Source organism: Eptesicus fuscus, chromosome 2 (assembly GCF_027574615.1).
Source record: "Eptesicus fuscus isolate TK198812 chromosome 2, DD_ASM_mEF_20220401, whole genome shotgun sequence".
NCBI classification, from domain to species: Eukaryota; Metazoa; Chordata; class Mammalia; order Chiroptera; family Vespertilionidae; genus Eptesicus; species Eptesicus fuscus.
Window position 1 is genome coordinate 7,146,813 of NC_072474.1, and position 22,466 is coordinate 7,169,278.

General features: G+C 33.3%; 1 protein-coding gene across 1 annotated transcript in view; it reads left to right on the forward strand.

Annotated features, from left to right (window-relative positions):
• MDGA2 (MAM domain containing glycosylphosphatidylinositol anchor 2) overlaps positions 1-22,466 on the forward strand; it is a 1,000,910-nt gene that overhangs the window by 713,715 nt on the left and 264,729 nt on the right. The window contains exon 8 of the mRNA XM_054725417.1: positions 20,852-21,145. Within this exon, the coding sequence (XP_054581392.1) occupies positions 20,852-21,145 (294 nt within the window). The remainder of the gene's footprint in view (positions 1-20,851; positions 21,146-22,466) is intronic.

Genomic DNA, 22,466 nt, shown 5'->3' on the forward strand with positions numbered 1-22,466 from the left:
ATTCTTTATTTCTTGCTTTTACTGTAGGGTTAATATTAATTAATATTAATATAAGCAAGGTATATTGATTTACTTCAATGTTTCAGTAATTAAAGTTTTATTGGACACAGCAATTCCTATTCATTTTATTGTCTGTGGTAACTTTCCTACTATAATAACAAAGCAGAATAGTTTTGACAGAAACCACATAACCTGTGATGCAAAAATATTTACTAGCTGGCCCTTCATAGATTGCTGACCTCTGTTCTCCATTAGATTAAAGGTCATGGATTTAACCTCACATTTTTTGAGTCAAGGGAGAAAAGTTTTTCTGTATCCAATTACTCAGGAATCCAATGACCTGACTTTTACTGCACGGAAGCTTCCTCTGATCAAAGCATTGTCAGGTCTTACCAGTACATGTGTTAGTCCCACTTATGACTTCCCCTTACATAAATGACCTATCATTCTCCATACTCATCTACAGACTTAAATTTTAGCAGAATTTCATTAGTTTCTACTCTTCCTTAACTAGAAAAGGGTAAAGATATAAATCCAATGGCATGGACATAATAATTTTTCTTTTGTCTTCTTGTTTATTACTTGTTCTTATTAGTTGTGTGCCACAGGCCCATGTTATCAAGAACTTTCATTTCACAGATGTGAGTACTTGTACAGATGTTTACTATCATAACTGTAGTAACCAGCCAGGTAGTCAGCAGCAAAGCTCCAATTTCAAACTAATTCTCTCCATTGGTCACCTCCATGCACCTATCCTTATGGTTATACCTCTGGTTTAATTCTCTAAATATAGTTTAATTTTCTGCTATATAAAATGCTTGTGTACTCTAACAAGGTAGGAAGATATTATCACATTGGTATTGAGTCCTCTGGTATAGCTGCCCACCAGATGTTTCCCCACAGGAATTCCACAGATCTCCATTCTCTCTGTTTACATGTCTTAGACATGATGCAGATGCTTAGAAATAAGGCACAGTACATAGTGGAAGCCTGTCAGGTCACGCAAAGGAGCACATGCAAGCTAACAAGCACCCCTGAACTTGGCCATAAAAAGACATTGGAAGAAGCAGTGGAATATTTTTCAGCAAGCTTTCTGAAAATTAAAAATCTACTGTGACTTTTATATTTATGTAAATGAATAACAACTGAGTGACAGTATTTTAAGGGTTGATTTTCACTTTTGTCAAAATTTTAAGCTAAAATTCACATGCCGGTTTCAACGAGTATGTGAAGAATTTTCATGTTACAAAATTGAATTGTAACAATTATACGTAATTTTAACTGATAGATTTACAATTACAACAAATGTGGTTTTTATAGTTATTTGCAGTCTAGCCAGATAAAAATCTAGCTTTAGAAATGATAATGAAAACATTGAAGTAAATCAATATACCTTGCTTATATTAATATTAACCCTACAGTAAAAGCAAGAAATAAAGAATCATGTAACATTCTGGAAAGTTTCCTCATACTATGTTTTTGCTGACCATTGTCTGCAAGGGTGATTATGCTGCAAGGATTCTTGTGATTACTTTGCAATTGCTAAAGTCTCATTCCTAACATACAAGATTTTCTGCTGCTATCTCTATTCTACTTTGAACACTTTCACCTATCTTTTATCTCTGTTTCTATAATAAAGGGGTGGGTAAAGTAAGTTTTCAGTTGTAATACAAATAAATAGTACAATAATTAATAAGTGATACAAGAATAAACCGTTTCACGTATTCACAACTGTAAGCCTACTTTTGCCCACCCCGTATATATTTTAAATTTAATATCTGAGGAGACAATGAAAAATACAACATTAAAAAATTGAGATACACTCTGAACTTGAGTGTCTCCTGATTATGGAGTAGTTTTCCTCCTGCCCGAATGGCTACATTTGTGCACTGGCCTCAGGCAGGACTAGTTTATACAGATTGAGTTTCCTCTAAGGGCTGAGGCTTCTCAGTTGGGTTTGGAGCTTACTGGAAGGGGTGCAGTAATTGTCCTTGATATGGGCCAGGAAGGAGCTTAATGGTTTTCACAGTGTCAGTAGTGAGACCGTCACCCTAAAACACAGTGAGTTATTTCTTCTACAGCCTTTCCCACTTTCGGTTCACAGGCTCTCTCCTCTTCACCTACTGCTCTGGGACCTGAACTAAATGCGTTGACAGGTATCTTCGCCTTGGTCCTTAGAGTCTTTAATAGCTACTATGCTTAGTAAATTTCCCAGAGAGACACTGAACTGAAAATACTATTTTTATTGACCATGTACAGAGCGTTCCTTAAGAATTATTGGGCTAGGCATATTTTTATAGAGATACCTAATTCATTTTATTTGTGCTTTCAGTAAAAGAGGGTGTCAGTGTTAGCCTATAAGGTAGGCATGGTTATATAAAAGCGTACCAGGAATATTTCATGCTTAACATTGCCTGTTTGAAAATAGGTTTAGTATGTAATTATTTTTTTATTTTAAATTATTTAATAATTTACAATTATTTCTTCTGCTCACTTGTGTTACTTTTACAATGCTCAGTGACCAAGGAAGATTTTCTATGAAGGAGACATGTAAATGCAACCATCTGGGAATGTTGGGAGTGGATAGATGACTTGTCTGGAATCTGTGTATGAATAAGTAATGTAGTTTTTATTCAGGTTGTTTAAAGTAATGAAAGAAAAATAGCAGAAATAGCAACGTTTTCTAAAGGTGTTTTTACTCATACTTAAGTAGGTTTGAGAAAATGTCAGTTGTTCATACCAAATATCATTCTTGTTTCATTGCTATCATTTAGCTTCAGGTAGTGTTGATGGAGGTTGTGGTGATTGGAGCTTGCTCTATTTCGTGTTGTCTTTAATATTAACCATTAAAATAGTAAAAAATCCATGCTTGAATATTTTTAGGGTAGACATACTTTCAGAAGGCTTATCAAGTACCATATTAGAAGGTGCTAAATGACTAAGAGAGAACTTGCTAAAATTATACAAAATAAAGGTGTGATGGATCAAATGGGAACAGCTTAAAAAGACCTGAAGTTTCTGAAGTTTTCTTAATGAAGACAGAAAATTCACCACAAGAAATAAACATAGTATTTGCAGCACACATCATTGGTATTAGTTGTCTTTTATTATTTGGTATATCTGACTTTTATTTCACAAGCTCTCAGTTCTAATTTAAATTTAAATCTGGATTTAAATCTGGAAATTTAGATTTGAGAAGCAAGGTTAACTGATAGTGCAAGTAAGAATAATGCCAAGAGTTCTTATATAGCAAAGAGAAATTAGTATAGCTGTTACCCCAAATCCTGGGATTAAGTCATTAAATATAGTATACATTCAATTCACAGGAATTATTTATTCAACAACTACTACATGAAAGGGGATATAGAAAGAAATAAAAATGCATAGTGCCCGATTCATAATGGATTTTATATTCCAGTTGAAATATACTTGAAAACTAATAATAGATCGTCTAGTACTTGCTCTATAAATTGTCAGAGTGATACAGAAGCATATAGGATGAAATTATTGAATTTAGTCAGCAAGTGTTCCATAGAGCAGGTGGCATCTGACTAGGATTTACAGTGGGAATTATATGTCACTAGATATTAGAAAAAAATTAATGTAGTTACATCTCATTCACATAATCAAGAATGACCAATTAATTTTACCAAGATTGGTATATTGGGGAGGGGGGCTATTTATTGGATGAATCTGCAGAGTTCCAAAAAGACAATTAGGGGAAGAGTGGTGGAGAAATAAAAGAGAGCTTCAAAAGGCATTCCAGAGTCTTCACTGTCAATCAATTGGGCAAAGAAAACTTTTCCTCTGTGTTCCCAGCAGTATAGACTACCTTTGTTTGCACTGTCAGGAGGTGTTCAGTGAGTCGTTTAGAGATAATATGAGAGAGAAAGCAGAAAAGTTGTATTGGGAAGTAATAAGGCAGTGAGGATAGGCCATCTTTTATGGATGTGTCATGTGAGAGAGGAAAAGATGCAGAAGGCTCAATGAATAAGAAAATCATGAGGCCCAGTCTGCATGGCTCAGTGGTTGAGCCTTAACCTATGAACCATGAGGTCACTGTTCAATTCCCATCAGGGCACTTGCCAGGGTTGTGGGCTCCATCCCCAGTAGGGGACATGCAGGAGGCAGCCGATCAATAATTCTCATCACTGATGTTTCTCTCTCTCTCTCTCCCTTTCCCTTCCTCTCTGAAATCAATAAAAATATATTATAAAAAGAAAAGGAAAACATGAGACTCACTTATGAACTTCATATGAGAAGTTGGTTCACCTCTTTACATCTTAGATTCCTTATCTCTCCACTACAGATTTGGAATATTTTTTTAAAATATATTTTATTGATTTTTTACAGAGAGGAAGAGAGAGGGATAGAGAGCCAGAAACATCGATGAGAGAGAAACATCGATCAGCTGCCTCTTGCACACCCGCTACTGGGGATGTGCCCGCAACCAAGGTACATGCCCTTGACCGGAATCGAACCCGGGACCCTTGAGTCCGCAGGCTGACGCTCTATCCACTGAGCCAAACCGGTTTCGGCTGGAATATTTTTAAGGAAGAGTTTGTGGAAAGAGAATGTGAAAAAAAAAAAAAAAAAAAGCAACCTAAGCAAAAAAAGAGTCTGCAGATTGGAGTGTGTGTTTGGGGATGGAAACAATTTATTCAGCTGAAGACGGGCAGGCATCAGACGAGAGGCTGAAGCACCTCACAGCCTCTCCCACTAAGGGGCAGTGAAGGCAGTGACCCATGCTCTGGAGTCACGTTAAGAGAGTGCCTTACTGACACCAGGCAGCTCAGTGTGGTGGAGAGCCCTGCACTTGGGTCCAGGCCCAAATTTGCCGCTTAGAAGCTTTAAGTCCTTGGGTCTGGCTGGACCTCACAGCTTTTAATCTATGGAATAAAGGGATCAGCGGGGTAACTGATTTCCAGATACTATTTCAATGACAGCTAGTGATTTTTTATTGTGTTTTTGTTTTTGTTTAATATTCTTAAGGGCCTTTGAACTGCTGGGGAAAGATAAAAAAATAGTTGAGATTTTTACCCTCTTTCCCACTTCCATCTTCAACCAGAGAATTGAAGTTATATTCCACATAAGTTATATTTGGACAAAAGATTCTGACTCCAATTCACAAACATATATATGTGCACACTGTATTAAACGTGCATAGTTAAAAACTATTTGCTTAGACGAATTCTTCAATTTCTTTCAAAGTATTCTGTGCTTTTAACTTTCCAAAATATTATACCTCTCTTGTCTAAAATATGGGGATGCAACATTCTGAGTGAGAGGTGTTAGGCTGTGGAAGAGGTTTGAGAGGATAAATTGATTTGGCATTAGTTATAAGTGAGGGCTTGTAGGACATCTTTTTTATTTTTTGGTGACTAATTAGAAAATTGGTTTTGATGAATGGAAGAAAGGCCAAAAGTAGTTCATGGACTTCATAAATAAGGTAATTATATGTATATGAGCTTATTCAAGAAAAGAATATGAAACAAAGAAAATATATCTAAGGAGATGGTGGAAAAAAGAAGATACCATGGAAAAAATGATAAAAGAGTGCTCAACAAAAATTAAAAAAAAAAGAGCTCCTCAATTTTGTGGAAAAGAGGGATATTCAGTTGAAAATTTTTTGTGTTTATAATGTCTTTAGGACCTTCTGAACCTTTTCATCAGCATGAAGAGGCATGTGAAAGATTATATTTGTCCTAGATATTTTAATATTGATGCATGGATTTTGATAATGGACATGAGCTCTTAATTTCCTTCAAGTGGTGGGAGGGAGTGTGGGAGGGAAGGAGAAAGAATAAAATAAAGAAAATAAGAGAGAGATTTACAGAAAGTACCAATTATACTAATTTATTTTTAAATTGATTCTTTAAAGGAGCAAGAGGGAATATTTGGAACATGTTTAGTTGGTTGGTCTTGTCAGTAAGTTATGCTGTTTTGAGAAGCAGATGATATAAATATTTTCATCACTTATTTTGGGGAAAGCATAAATGCAAAGTTTGGCTGCATTACATTAATTCCCTATTTTCTATTAACAGTTCAAATATTAATCATGTCTACATTTTAGAATTTTCTCACATAAAACTGTATCAATGTAGTTATGGACATAACATTGGATTTTCAATTTTTCTTCAATTGTCATCTTCAAAAACCTTTTTCCAAAAAAATATCTGAAAAAAGTTTCTACCTTACAAATTATAGTTTAACAGTGGTTAATTAGCTATTGTCTAACTACTATTCATGTCTTGATGATTTTCTTCACTTGGCATTTAAACACTTTTTGAAATTCCCAGATAAAATTAAGATTAGAACAGATCAATGAGAAATAAGAAAGGATGCCTGATTTATGATCCCTATACCCTTCATCCTTTTATAAATTCAGACAATGAGGATATGGGAAACTATTTGAATATAAATGACTTGATATAGATTTCTCTAGTGTAAAAATTGGTTCCATAACTTACATTTAAAATTATAATAACTAGCAATAGTTTACTAGAGTTAAAGAAAGACTCATACAAATATATTCAGTAAAATGAAGGATAAATGTCTCCCATCATATTTATAGTTAAGAATGGACTATAAATTAGGATTTATTATTTAACACTATAATACCAAAACCTATTCTGGATTTGTTGGCTAGAGGAGAAGACAGAGGTTTGGGAGGTGCTATTATATTTACTACTTAAGTAATTATGATAATTCTTCAGATTTTTATGTTCACAGATGAAACTACCAGTCTACCATTTCAGTTGAGGAACACAGATCAATAGAAGTAGCCATGAAGACTAGAGCCATGGACTGACAGTTTGAACACCATTTTGTTCTATGTAGTAGCCAAATCTCTAGAGCCTTAGTTTTTCTGGCATTAAATAGAATGATTGTTATAGGGATTTAATTTATTTATAATATATGTTTAATCTTACAGTTTGGAATGTCTTAAAGCAAAACAATTTCTTTTAATAGCTCTAAGATATAAATTAGAAGCACCGTTAAGGCGCAAATTTTGCTTTCAAATGAATACATCTTAATTTAAAAAGGGCCTTATTAATTTTCATAGACAATTTTTCATCCTTCATTGTGGGATTTCAATGACATTAAGAAAGAGATTAAGTATATTTAGAAAATCATTACAGTTAGGATTTTTCTGGCATAGTTTGGGTTATTTATGAATTCTGAATATCTAGTTTTAAACAAAAGATTATTTGACAAATCCCCAAATTCCTACTTTGTAAGACATTTTAAAATGATTTATAAATGCCTCAATTATTGACATAGTTTTTAAGTATTGAAGATACTTATAGATTACCTAGTACCTTTTATTTTATAGAAAGGGGAGTAGGGCCCAAAAGCTGTGATACTTGGTTATTTCCTGTAGCTACATCCTGATTTAAGCTTAGAATCTCAGATTTCAAATCCAATATAAGATTTTGCAGAATGCTGTAAAATGCTATATCATCTTACATTGAATGGATATTTTCCTTTACTATCTCAGGTGATTCTGATATTCAGTTATACCTTTCGACAATGGCCTTAAATGAAAAAAAAAAAAAATCACTGTGAGCAGCTGTTAAAATACTCTAAAAATGATTCAGGTAACATTATGGTTGAATCATGTGACCACATTCTGTTTTGGTGTCAGGCACAACACTCTCTCCGACTCCAAGAGGCACTTCAAAGAGCTTTAGTATGTTCACACCCTTTTGCCAGTCACATACCCCGTTCATGAAAATGGGGCAGAGTGGACCCACGGTTTGTCTTTAAAATGCCACCTGACCAGTGATGCCTGGCTGGCAGTTGGTTGGCGCGTCGCCTGTACGCTGGCAGGTGGCTGGTTCAATTCCAGGTCAGGGTACTTACCTAAGTTGCAGATCCAATTGGGTCTGGTGGGGGGGGTTTGGATCTCTCTTTCTCTCTTCTCTCTCTCTCTCTCTCTCATCAATGAAAAGCATGTCTTCAGGTGAGGATTTTAAAAAATGCAACCTAACCACATCCAAGGGGTGTAGGGGTATACTCCTGACATATATTAAAACTTACAGCATACAAATGTAGATCACATTGTGTATGGTGAAGTATTTAAAAAAATACTTTTATAGTAGTATGACAAAAACATAGAAATGCACATGAATTGTAAGCCCACAGCTTATAGAATACACATATATAACCACACCCAGCTTAAGAAACAAAGCATTACCATATGGTGAAGCATTTTAAAGTAAAATACACACCATATAAATTCCTATTTACATAAAAGCATAATCGAGATTTTTGATTGTTTATTATATTCTAGTGGCTGGGCTAAACACTTTACAATTAGTACTTCTTTGAATCTTTAGGACACCATTTGAAGTAGGTACATTTGTGATAATACCCATTTTACAGATGAGAAACCTGAGCTTTAGAAAGCATAAGTGACTTACCTAGGCCTCCCAGTTTCTAAGTAGTGAAGTAGTGTTGTACATAGGTCAATTCTGGCTGCAGAACCCAGGTTCTTTATATAAACACAACCTCTCAATGGAATGAGCCCAAGTAATGAGATTTCAGGCTCCTGAGATATACTATGAGAAATGTAATTTGACGAGTAAACCCATTTCAGAAACCACAAATCATATTGTGGCTGCCTTCTTACCTCTTTGACTAAGGAATTGGAGCCTGGGAAGTTCTGTTGTGTAAAAGTCAGTAAGAGGCAGCTTAGGGTCAGTGAAACCTTTAGAAGAGGGGACATGACAATGATTTGCAGGAAAACAACGAACTGGTACTCCTCTCAAGTACATTACAGCTAAAGATATCAGAATTTCCCAAATTTTAGAGATGATAAACCAGAAAAAATGACTAGATTACAAAGCTCTGAAAGGAGAAGCATATCATTGCACTTTAAAAGGAGGTTATATGCACAATAAGAAATAGACAGGGAATTTACATATATGAAGTAGCAATGATAAAATGACAAGCAGTTCAAATGTCTGCATCTGAAATGCATTTAATATGAATTACAGTCCCCTATAAATGAAACATAAGTTCACTTTCGCCAAGTCTGTAGAAATAATACTTGTAAACAAAATATATTTAGTTGACATTTAAACCGATATATCCTTGCTTAGGAATAAAATGCAATGTAAAACCATGTTAATAAAATGGTACCAACTCCATTCACAGTCACACATTAGCTCAGAGTGAGTGATGTATCATTCCGATCGATGGCATTATGTGAGTTTTTATGTGGTTTTAAAATTAGGCCCATATTTTTATTATAACATTCTATATGGCGGAATGGATTATGAAATGCAGTCACACATTGGTAGAATAGTTGTTAAATAAGGCCCTCATGTGTTGGAAGAAAACCCTCCTCCTATTTTTTAAATTGACCAGTTATCTACTAACAAATCTGTTAATTGAAACTCATTTGCTCTAAAGAACATGTGCCCCCGACTTGTTGATGGAACATTGTGTTCACTGGTTGTTTCATTTTGCTCTTGACAAAGCATGAAAGAGCCAGCTTCCTTTTATGTCAAAATGTTTATTAAAATGGTGGTGGTGTCAGTTTCCACAGGCTAAGGCACATCCAGTGGTACATAATCAGTGGTGTAATTAGGGAATTCGTAAACCACAGACATTGTCCAGTGATCATTTATAAGAGGCCTAACAATGTCACATAGATTGTACAAGGAGACAAATGGCCTTTTTATTATAGAAGTAAATTGATTTCTCTAGCCATTCTGCATTGAAGGGTTTACCACTGTGACCACAGTTGCTCTAGAAAGTAAAATAATTTGTGCATTTCTTTAAAGCACTTTTCTTTTGCTATGCTTTCATAATGCATTTGATATATAATTTATAACTTATCCTCCTTTTAATTTAGAATCCCTTCATCTACAAGAAAGCAATCACATAATTAACATGATCCGACAGCTCCTTTTAACTTACTAATCCGTGGTTTTCCTGGCAATGCCTGACCTTTGTGAAAATGAATAGCATTGACATTCGCCATCCTCATACAGGAGGAACAGATGTATTTAGGAATGCCTAAGCCTTACTGCTTCATAGAAATAGCACGAGAGCTGGGATACCTGTATTATGTGCCATTTTGTGATAATATCCAAAATCACCAACCCAGTTATGATTTCTATGGCAGAAATCTGCAGCCTCTTTCCTTTCATGACATTGGGGGATACCTCGGACTATTCAGATTAAAAAGATTCATTCCTATCCTTCCCAAAATACTATATTCTTTGACTAGTTTCCTCATCTGACATGCATGTGTGTCTCTAAGACAACAGACAATGGCAATGAAATTTATTTATATATCTAAATATATATTTATGTTATTTATAAAATATTTCTTTGACCTATATTTATCCATGCTTAGTACTTGAGACATCACAGCTATGAATAGAACAAAATCTTTGCCCTCAATATAAAAATACATGTAAAACAAAAAAATACAGTTCTTGATATACTGATAAAAAACATTGATAAGAAAGAAAATATAATAAGTAACATATAACTACATGCTAGACCTTATGCTCAAGATGTTATGTATATTATACTATTTAATACTAAAAAAACCTGAGGTAGTTACAATTATACTCACTTAAAGTGAGAGATATAGGATGGTCACACAGCCAGTAGGTGGTGGAGCTAGGATCTGAATCTAGGCTACCTGATCTGAGCCTTGCTTTTTACAAGTGTATTACACAACTCAAAATACTATACAACATACAGTACATTCTAATGTGCATTGTACCATTTTGTCTTTAAATTCTCATTCTTTATTACGGGCAGATGAGAAACTAGATTAAGATAATCCAAGACTGCACAGCTAATAAGTAGGTTGGGCCCTCAGTCCATGTCAAACTTCTAATCTTGTACACCTACAACCTTTCCAAATTCTTCATATCTATTTTTTTAAAGAAAGGCCACTAATTTAACAATAATCATGATAATTTACGGAGACTTGTCCCTATTTGTCAGTTTTCATAATGTATAGTATAATATTTGAAGGTAGTGAATGCCCTAATTTCTCTCTCTTGTCCCCAATTTTAAACATATTCTCTTTATGAAGGGGCTCGAAAAATGTGGGTTAAAATGAATAAGTATTAGCTGTAGCATAGGCATAAGTTTTCATATATGTGGTCCTCCGGTTGTTACTTTCAGAGTTTCCTATTACTTCAAGGGATAGTGCATTGATAACACATAAAAATATATTTAGATCAATCATGGCACCATTTTTTAGAGTGAGTAGTCAAGGACACAAATATGTAATAGAATATAAGAATTGCAGGAATTTGGGAATCTTTGAGCTAACTTTTAAGTTATGGGACTATTTCCTGCCTATAATGTTTATTTTATATAATATGCTGTTTAGGAAATAGTATTTAGCTTTAAAGGTAAAATTCTTAATCAATTGCTTATGCACGAATAACTATTGTTTTCCAGCTTAACTCTGCATTATGTAAAAAACATAGCAAACATGAAATGGAACTTGATTAACAACAAAGTTGAGGAATCCATACTCTATTTTTCAAAAATGATTATATATCATCTCTTCATCAAATGACCTACTAGTATCTTAGTAATTAAATAACTTACCATCTTATTTAAAATTTTAACTATTGTAATACCTCCAATCTTATTATAGAAAAAAAGCAAGTGTTTGTTTTGCAATCTATATTTCTTCGAGAAATCTCAGTCCAGTTCAGATTCCTAGCTTGCTAAAATTTTAATGTAATTTGAATCACTAGCAAACTAAACTACCTTGCTCATGTTTTTTGTTTGTTTTTTCATCTAATTGTTTAAAAAATGTTTCCACATATATAAGCTTTATATGCTTAATCAGTGACCATCATTCATTTATGTATTTCAGTGCATGAGAGACATATACAATAAGTCAGGGAAGGGAGTTTAAAAACAGAAAAATGCAGGCTTTCGAATCTTTTCCCAAAGAGGTTAGTAGAAAATTCTCTTGTTAATACAAATTTATTTTAATAATTTAGAAAACATCTTATGATAAGCTTCAGTCAGAAAAGTAACTACTGTAACGATCATAACAATTCAAGATACTTGAAAAGTAAACTTAACCAAATGTTCCACACACAGCCTTAGCCTAAGGTCCCATTCACTGATCTGCTTACGAGGCAGCAAGCTCCGACCTATGTTTATTTGCAGCTGGCTTTGTCGCTTGTGTAGCAGGGAAACTATGAATGCCACTTGGAGAATGAGTTTCTATTTTGTTCTGTCATCTCACACTTTGTATTGTGTTGAAACCCTCAGAGACTATTCTTGTGCCATAGCAACACCTGCTGGGAGAGGGCAGTGGAAGCAGCCGCAACTGCTGCCTGCCAAACTGGGTGTCCTGACTGCATGGCACTGCATGTCCTCCATCTTCCAATACTGAACCCTCCAGAGTTGCTACACGCCAGGATTCTGCCTCTCCCCATATGGTTCAAATAACGAACAATACCGTTGTAATAAGATTTTCCACAACTCTTTTAAAAATAAGCATTGTGTATGTATGTATGTATGCTTGCATGTACATTTCCCCTGAGAATTTCCAAAGGCAAGTGCCATATTTTAAACACATCTTTGTTTTTAAACATGCTTTCTTTCTGCTCTATTGCTAGATTTGTAAAACATTGTCAACCTTGTTTTATTAGCCCCTCCTGATTTATTGTAGGTGAAACAATAAAAAAATAATAATAAAAGTGTTGTAGTGCAAAAAAAAAGGGCACTTTTTATTTACAGAATGTAATAAGATATTTTTATGCTTGTTCATATCATGGACAAAAATATCAGGCTTATCATCTGGTGTGAGGAGGTTTTAAAATAAGCGCTTGTTTCCTATATAATTTACCCACAATTCTGTAGGTAATATAAGCCTTAGAATGTGGGTCTACATGGACATTCTGTTGTAGAGATTTTTCTTTACTGTAAATAAAGGAAAGCTACAGCATGGGAAAATTACTCAGGAGTACTAAATATTTCACAATATTTTACCTCCTTGTATCATTTCTGTGACTAAATTAAAATCTAGTAGAAATGCTAACTTATAAAAATCTATTTGGGGTGGTTTTTTAAAAATTAAAAAGAAAGTATTTGTATAAAATTATTTTGAAGTTCATATAATTTATAATTAAGCCTTAAATAATCAAGAGGTGACTATTCATCAATAGTTTTCTTACTTTGATTATTTAGAAACCTTGATTGATGCCCCATAAATCAATCAAAAATTTATTAAGCACCTCTAAAATACTTAAGTTGTCACATGGTGTGGGACTTACTGAGGAAATAGATAAAAACCTGTGCTGGCCTCCAGACATGTTAGTTACATATGTAACTAAATGTGCCATAGCAACACCTACTGGGAGAGGGCAGTGGAAGAGTGCACATTTTATCTTGACATGGATAGAATAAATTAGATATGTTGTATCCAGAGACTTGGAAAATGAATAAAAGATACAGAAACCAGGAAAGACTTAAGATAAAAGAAGACTTACGTTGGGTCTTAAAAATGGGGGATTATTGGATGGGCATTGTGAGGACAAAGTTACTCCTGGACAGAAGTGAAGGAGGTGAGGAGTTGTGTATGAGCTAAACGTGTTATGTGGATCAATCAATATGCCAAAATTAATAAAGAGCTTTTCCAGAAGCACTATGCCTTAATAACAGTTGACAGCTAAGCTGGAAAAAAGACACTGGGATTTAGACCATCCTGTAAAATGGGGAGCTACTGAAAATATTTGAATGCTAGTAAGACAGGTTTTTAAAGAAAGAATAATTCAGAAATAGTCAGATTTTTTAGAAGAAGAAAAAGACATCCATGAATTAAATTTCAGTAATCCACCTATAAGTAGGAAGAAAATGCAGAAGGAGGTACAGCAATGCAATATATTATTATATTAACTCTGGTTCAGGAAAGTTCTGCTTTTTATAAAATAACAACATTGGGAACCGTTATTCTTTAAAGAGAAATGAGCTGTAGAGTGCTGTTGCCTTTTATCAAACACTGCTCATTACCAGTCATGGTTTCTAAAAAGAAACAAATATCAGCAACTCAATTAATAAGTGAGGAGACTTTAGCTAGTTTGGTTTTTTGTCACCTTGAATTAAGGACACTTTACCATTATGTTTTAATAGACACATAACTATTAAGAGTGAATTAAGTTTACTGATTCAAAATATTTAGGGAAGTTGGATTGGAATTATTTCGAAACTAAAAATAATGATCAGATTTGTCTTATATTTGTCAAATATCAGATGAATATTTCTCAAAGGTCACAGAGTATCACATTCTTATAAGTTTCATGTATTAACACAATGATTCCCAATCTTAGTGATGTGTTCAAATCAGCTGTGAGGTACATGATTATTAGAGTATTTCCAGTATTGAACGGAAGAGAAATGAGTGACATTACAACAAGCATGTTGAAAATTTCACTTAACAAATGGCTTATCTTGCTTATCTCATAGTCCTTAATGAGAAGTCTTTACTCATGTGCCATTAATAGTTGTTGCAATTACAAACTATTAATTTCTTAACTTCCATGTAAAGTTTTGTGATTTTTCAAAACCTCAAACTCTGAATGCATTCATGTGCATGTCTCATGCTTACAAATCTAATGTGTAACATGTTAGCAAAAAAGAGGTTGAGAACCATTGCCTCAGACACAGAAAAAGCACTGAAGTGTGATAGAATATTTTTCCTTTAATACTGTGTGGTCTGAAATAAGCATGTTGCTAACCTTGGAGTTTCAAGCAGTAGATCATCAGAAATAAAACTCACTTCACATCTATAGATCTGGTCAGCATGAGAATCCTTGAATCAAACCCCTAGGGAAATCTATCATAAACAGACTTTTTTATTGAAGTCTAATTAATTTATGCTTTAAATACAGATTATACATTCTACTCTAGACCATCCATGTGTATTAATAACTACTAGAGGCCCAATGCATGAAATTCTTGCAAGACTAGGCCTTCCTTCCCCTGGCTGCCAGCACCAGCTTTCCTCTGGCACCTGGGACCCGGGCTTCCCTTGCAGCGCTGGCTTCATCCAGAAGGTCATCAGGAAGGATATCCAGTCTAATTAGCATATTATACTTTATTATTATAAATTTCTCAAAATTAAAGTGTAATTAATTCAGTGTTATACTTATTTGGGGATTCTAGAAAATGTATGTCTACTTGTCCTTGGAGAGACAACTCTACTTACTACTTAGTTTATTATGACTCTATAATAAAATAAATATATACTTTATTTAAACTATAATACACTATAAATATTTACATATTTTAAATCAATAAGTCATTAACAAGCATGCTCTGATGTCTTTGCTTCAGACAACATGATATTTTTCCCTAGAGTTCAGGATAACTAGCCTTCCCCTGCATTCTTTTGAGTAAGAAAAATAAGCCAGTCATTTTCCTAGTCAAGACTAAAGATTAAATTTCCTTATCAATGAAAAAATGAAAACATTTTCATTTTCTATATTTGCTTTATTTTATGTGATACAATGGAACAGTTGACAAAAAACCAGTTTGTCCAAATTATTTGTCTATTTCTTTATGTTTGGAATAATAAACTTTGGTGTCATATGTTTTTGAAGTTTCTCTGATTATAACTTCTCCAACAGTAGCATTGCAGAAAAGAAAAATCAAAGTAAGGGTAGTCTTACTATATATCAGAAGTTGTATCCCTGTGTTTCACCAGGAGGAACTTTTTTCTAGCCAGTACATTAGGAATAAATGTGGCTCTCACAAGGTGCAGACATTTCAAATTGTTCTACTTAATTTGATGTTTTTATTGTGAGATTCAATATTTAAAAATTAATTAATTAGAGAAAGGGCATACTAAACATAACAAAAGAAATGGCATGTTCTTGAATTGGCTCTTTTCTCTGACTTTTTTTTTTATTGCAGTTTATCTATCCAAATCTTTAAATGAAAAGAGAAAGTAAAGAAAAACTGTAAGATCCCTTTTTTGAATGTCTTAGCTCTCACATACACCCTCACATATCTCAAGATCTACTGCATCCAAAATCTATACCAACAATATATTTTGCAGAAGATTCTGCTATTTGTATGGGCTAATAATTATATACTTACTACATTTTATTGTTATTTATCACTTTTGTTCTAAAATGTTTATGATTTTTACCTATTATATTTATTTCTATTACATTTATAGTTGTTTATCTTCTTACCTCCTTACCTTTCTCTCTGTTTCTACCCCACTTCCTTCATCAATTATTTTATGGCTTCCTGGATTGTGCCAAGTAGGAAAGCAGGCGTCAGATTTCAGAGATAGCATAAAACACTCTGTGCTTTCAAGGAGCTATCTGGTCAGAGATATAAACATGGGAGAAAATATAGGACAAAGCCACAAGTACAGGTTAAATGGGTCTACAATGTCCTAAGTGGTCGAGCAGAGTGAACAACCACCTCAGCCTAGGGGTAGGCAAATTTATCATTGAACGTAGTAACATTTGAGCTACATCTCAAGACCTGGGGCAGGCAGGGAGTGCTAGAGTATATGCCGAACAGAGGAAAACTGCTTATTGAAGAGCACTGAGGTTCACTGGCTGGTGAAACCACATGTGAATGATGTTATAGGAGTGAGCAATTCCAGGGGAGCATTTCTCAGACTATGTTGTTTAGAACACCGTGTTCAGAGTGATACATCTGTGTTATTAAAAAGTGAAGTTTTCATCGGATGAGCACTGAAAAACAGGTTGCATTAACATTTTAATGCAAACATGTTATATGCATTGTGCATATTATAAAAGAATGAAAGATATAGGAAATATTCAGAGAAAATTAAATTATCAATAATCTCACACTCAGAGAGAACCATTGTTAGTATTTTGGAGTATTTTTTTCTGGGCTTCCTTTTCCTCTAGCTTTTCCTCTTCTCTGAATCTGGGCCAACTGCTTGCTGTCTCAAATTGTACATTTGCTGTAAAATTTTTTGCTGAGTTCCTATTATGTGCAAATTAGAGTGCTGAATGCTGACAATATAAAGACGAATCATACTAGTGTATACCCTCCCCTTTAAGACACTCGCTATTAACATTCGTTAGCATGAGACTTTTATATAAAAATGTGACACTACTGTTTACACTGTTTAGTACCATGTTTTACTCATTTATTAATAGTTCTTATAGCTGTTCATACTATTTACTAGCTTGTTGTTTAAAAATATAAATATCTTTCTTGATAAATGTTGGTCTATTATGTTTTCATTAAAAAATTGCATCATATTTTATTGTGTGCTTGTACCACTATTTACTTAAAACATCCATCAGGCTGTTCTCAATTTTTTTAGTAAACCAGGATTAGTATTAACACTCGCATTGAGGTTTTGTAGTTTTCATAGTGACATGAAGAAAATAGCATTTATCATAATAAAATGTATGACTGAATAACAGGAGGCCTGGAAGAATTAGACTGGTGACAGAGAGGCCAATTAGGACACTGTCACAAGAAGAGACAGTGATGACTTCTACCAAGAAATCTACCTGCAGCCATGAAAAGAAATAGGCAGACATGGGACATTGTTTTGATAGAGAAAGAAAAGTGGCTGATAGGAAGTGGTGAGCAAAAAGAAATGGTAAAACAAAGAAAATGTTATGGTCTTTAATTACCAGATGAAGTGTGTTGATAATTACCTATCAACTAAGTCAAGCAGTAAATGCTAGGTTTGGAAATTTGAAAGGCTTTGGAGTATAAAAATACTATGCTGTAGTAAAAAATACTATGCTGTAGTCATAAATTGGAAGGATCTTGGGCTAAAGTTGGAATTCATATTATTAACATGTAAAATATATAAATTTGTGAGAACAAACTAGATCTCATAACAGAAAAATATATAGTAATAATTAAGAGGGTTGAGTATAGAATTGTAGAGGATGGAATATTTAATGTGGATATTGAGAGAAAAGCACTAAAAGAACTTTAGAAGTCATAAACTTTCTTGGCCAAGAAAGTTTTGGAGAAAATATTAACTCCAATTTTAAGATTGAAAAAGCCTCATGGAAGAGATAGAAAATAAACTATATTTTAATTAGATTTTGCTATTTAGCAAAAACTGGGCTAATTTATGTAAAATTTGTTTTCAAGTTACTTAGATTAAAACTGAGGTTTACATTTCTGTAATTTTGATTACATAGGAAGGAAACTTTATCTAAATAAATAACAAACAAGTGTTTAAAAGGAGTTTCTTAACTATTTAGCATGATAAATTTATAAAACATACTTAGTCAAGGGTTTATGTATTTTAGAATGGCTTAAAGTAATAAGATCTTTGAATATCCATCTTACTAAGGCAGAAAATAAATACTTTCATTTAGCAGCACTTCTATATTTAATTTTTTATTGTTTGTTTTTATAGTCAACAGTTAAAAATCTTGGAGCTAATAAAGTGCAAATTTTTAGTTTCAAAAGTGAAGAAATTAGTACTCAGAGTGGTTAGACTTGGCCTACGTCATTTGGCTTGATTTTGGAAGAAATGACACTCCATTAAATAATCCCTTAATTTGTTTTCGTTTTCATTTATTTCACATAGATTTATCAAAAGTTGTGTATTGACTTGGCTTGGTAGATCTTAAAAGCAGTTTGGCTTTATATTTTGTGAAACATTTTATTATAGATAGATATAAAAATATAAGGTAGAAATAGATATATAATATAAAATAGATAAGGTAATTTGAAAAATATGTGTCAAAATATGTGACACAAAAAATATGTGTCACATTTCTACCTTCCCATTTTTTATTGATCCTGGACTAATGATCAAGAGATGGGCAGGGAAAATTAGTCCAATTTGTCCATAGGATCAGAGCAGTTGTGAGCAGGAGTCCAGTGCTAACGCAAATTATTCATTTCAGACACCATAGCTTACTGGATCCTGCTTCAGGCCTCAGGTGTCTGCACTGTTCACTTGCTATAAATTGGCCTCAGTTTGAATTTTGTTCAAACAAAGTATTCATCTTCTCGTATATTCAGTGTTTTTATTTGTTAAATGTTCATATGAAATATTTGATTCTTAGAATTATCAAAGGAATTAACTGAAAATGTAAAGTCCCTAATGTGTCTGTTACAAAGTAGGAACATCATTAATGTTAAATGCTGAGGATATTGCTGTTATCCCTTGTTGTTTCTCATGCAGGGTGAGTAAACATTGAGGCTTCTTTTTGATCCTATTGTTAGAAGATGCTGCCTCGGATTACATCATTCCTTCTGGTTTACTTCTAAAGGAATAATTTAACAAAATCACTTAATTGTTTATATTTACAAGAATAATTTATTAAATTTAATTATTTAATCATATATTATTTTAAATGCAACCATATTTAAACATATGCTTTGTTAATGGCAATTCTTAGACTGTATATATCTATTCTAAGAAGGTCATGGTTAATGTTTTAATGTTCCATATTTTCTGATTTCCATTATTAACTATTTTTTTATTTTACTACTTTTTAAAGATAAGAAGTAAATGAAGGAATTAAGTGAAAAAATATATACACAAAGATACTTAAATAGCAAGATAATTAATTCTCATATCACTTTGACTTGAATTTATTTTTTTCTGTGTGAGAAAAACATTTCTACATTAGTTGAAAGATAATTTTTAAATTATGTTTGCTTTTGTTCCTGGGCATTGGAGCACAGTGATGCTAGAAGGGAAAATGAAACCTTTGCCTTTTTACCCCAATGCAATTCTCTCCAAAGGAAGCATATTACATTTGTCAGAAGGATAGAATTATTCATATATTTCTGTTTATTTTTATTCTGGCATTTAATTTATCCCATGCTTTTTGATAGATGTTCTATTGCATGAATACATTTGAATGCATATACATTGTAAAAGTCTTCCAGTGGAACAGGTGATTTTATTTGTGAGTAAACTCCTTAGGTAGTGCTTGCCTCTTGTTAGTTCATGTTGTATCCTAAATCATAACATATTTATCCTAGTGCAATAAAGTTAAGATCCAGTAAAATCAACCTAATTTTCTCATAAATATCTTCAGTAAAATCAGAAATTAGCTTAACTTCAAAAAATTACAATTCTTATATATTGAAATATACTTTTGAAAATATACTTAAAATTAATATTACAGAAATAGTGGCAACAGTGTGACAAGCTACAGTGATCTCAAGATGTCTTAAAATGAAAGTATATGGGGAAATTAAAATCTCAAAAATATTAGAAATTCAAAAGAAAAAAATACAGTGGATTCGCAGTGTGGTATTGTAGTGAGTTGTTCCATCTCATGTCCTTAAGGGAAAAAGCAAACCTTAAACCTTAGCAATTTGGCAAGGTTTTCTAAACCAGTCAAAACTCCTTATTGTATAACGAAGATTCTTCTTTTCCCTTTCCTTCTACTTGTGTTCACTGTGCCTGCTCAATCTACAATATGCCATACCCTTTCTTATACCATCCTTGGGTAAGAGATAACAGCATAGGAAGCAGAAAACTGAAAACCTGAACCCTCAGAAGGCAGGATCATTCTTTTGTGAAATACAAATGTTAATTGCCCAATTAATGGTTGATAATGACAAGTCATTGCATAGATTTTTCTTATGTTGACCATTTTAAGCCTAAGTTAATGCTTTATTTGTTTTGCTAATGTTGGAAGACCTCACTCAAGAGAGTTCTATAAAAACAAATCAGAATAATTTCAACTGATGGTATTTACCACCTATTGCAAAGATTTCTATAATGTTTGTCATCTGAATTGTCACACATCTTCAACCAGCAGAAATTGTTTTCTTATGATTTTCTGTGTTTGAATATGCTTTACCAGTTTATACTAACCTTGAAAAATTTTCTTTTTCCCATTTCAAGTTCCACCCAATCTGACTGTTCCACAGGAAAAATCACCTTTGGTCACCAGAGAAGGAGACACAATAGAACTACAGTGTCAAGTAACTGGAAAACCTAAACCCATCATCCTTTGGTCTAGAGCGGATAAAGAAGTTGCAATGCCTGATGGGTCAATGCAAATGGAGAGTTATGACGGAACACTGAGGATTGTGAATGTATCTAGGGAAATGTCAGGAATGTACAGATGTCAGACCAGCCAATACAATGGATTTAATGTGAAACCAAGAGAAGCTTTGGTGCAGCTCATTGTTCAGTGTAAGTACATTTTTTCTATGTGTTTCTATTGGGAGGCAAGGGAACAAATGTTGTAATCTACTAGTAAAAATTTGGTGATTGTTGGAATTGGTTCAAGATAAAATATTTATACATTATTGCTACCTAATTTAAACTATAATTTCTATTAAGTCTGCCTATTATCTGAGTTACTACACACTAATAGATAAGAATTGTATTAGTGTGTATGTGTGTGTGTGGTGATTATAATGATTTTATGTGGTTGGTTAATGCCAAAAAATCAACAAACCTAATAGTTAAAAACTGGCCATGCATAATGTAATGAAGACTGGAAGTAATTGCTAATTCAAATTATAATACTCTTGTTTTCTCAGTTCATGTTTCTACTTCAGGCAATTGTGTGCTCTTTGCCCAAATTATTCACTTATTTCAAGGCATCCTTTTGTTTAAATTGTGCAGACCTAATCATTGAAATGCTATATTTGCATATCTGAAGTTGTAAGAGTAGATTGCATAATAATCTAATAATATTGAGATCATTCAGGCAGATATTTTGTGCTGAAATTTTGCTTGCCTTTCTTAACAGGTATTATTTAACTGTGTGATTTGAATGATAGATTTTAACTATTTTTTATTGAAATCACTCTAATAGTTCTAACAAAAATATCATGGACTTTGTGTGGTTTGTATTTGCTTTTAGTATTAAAGTTCCTAAATTCATAAAAGTTTAACGATGTCCAACTGGTGTTTGATTATTAGAGGATGCCCTGATAATTTTGATGGCAAGTGGTGTGGATAATGCTGAAAGAGAAAAAACAAACTAAACACAGTCTGTTCAAACTCCAGTAGTGCTGCTGTAAATTTTAATTGATGAACTATTTGTTATGTATATGGTGGCAAAGTCCTCAAGAAAATAATGAATTAGATGAAATTGCGCACTTCAACAAATAACAATGTTGGTTTCTGTGGTTTTCTGTAACTCAGAAAATGGGAAAAAAAAGGATTTATTCCAAAATATGTCTATTTTTATATTAGACTTAAGGACATTGACAGATTGAATGAACTGGCTTTAAATTTAAAAGAAAACTATGGTACATCTACACAATGGAATACTACGCTCCTTTAAAAAAGAAGGAATACTTACCATTTGCAGCAGCATGGATGGAACTGGAGAGCATTATGCTAAGTGAAATAAGCCAGTCAGTAAAAAAAAAAAAAAATACCACATGATCTCACTCATTTATGGATAATAAAGAACATTATAACCTGATGAACAAAAAGATAGATACAGAGGCAGAGAAGTATCGAACAGACTGTCAAATTACAGCAGGAAGTCTGGGGA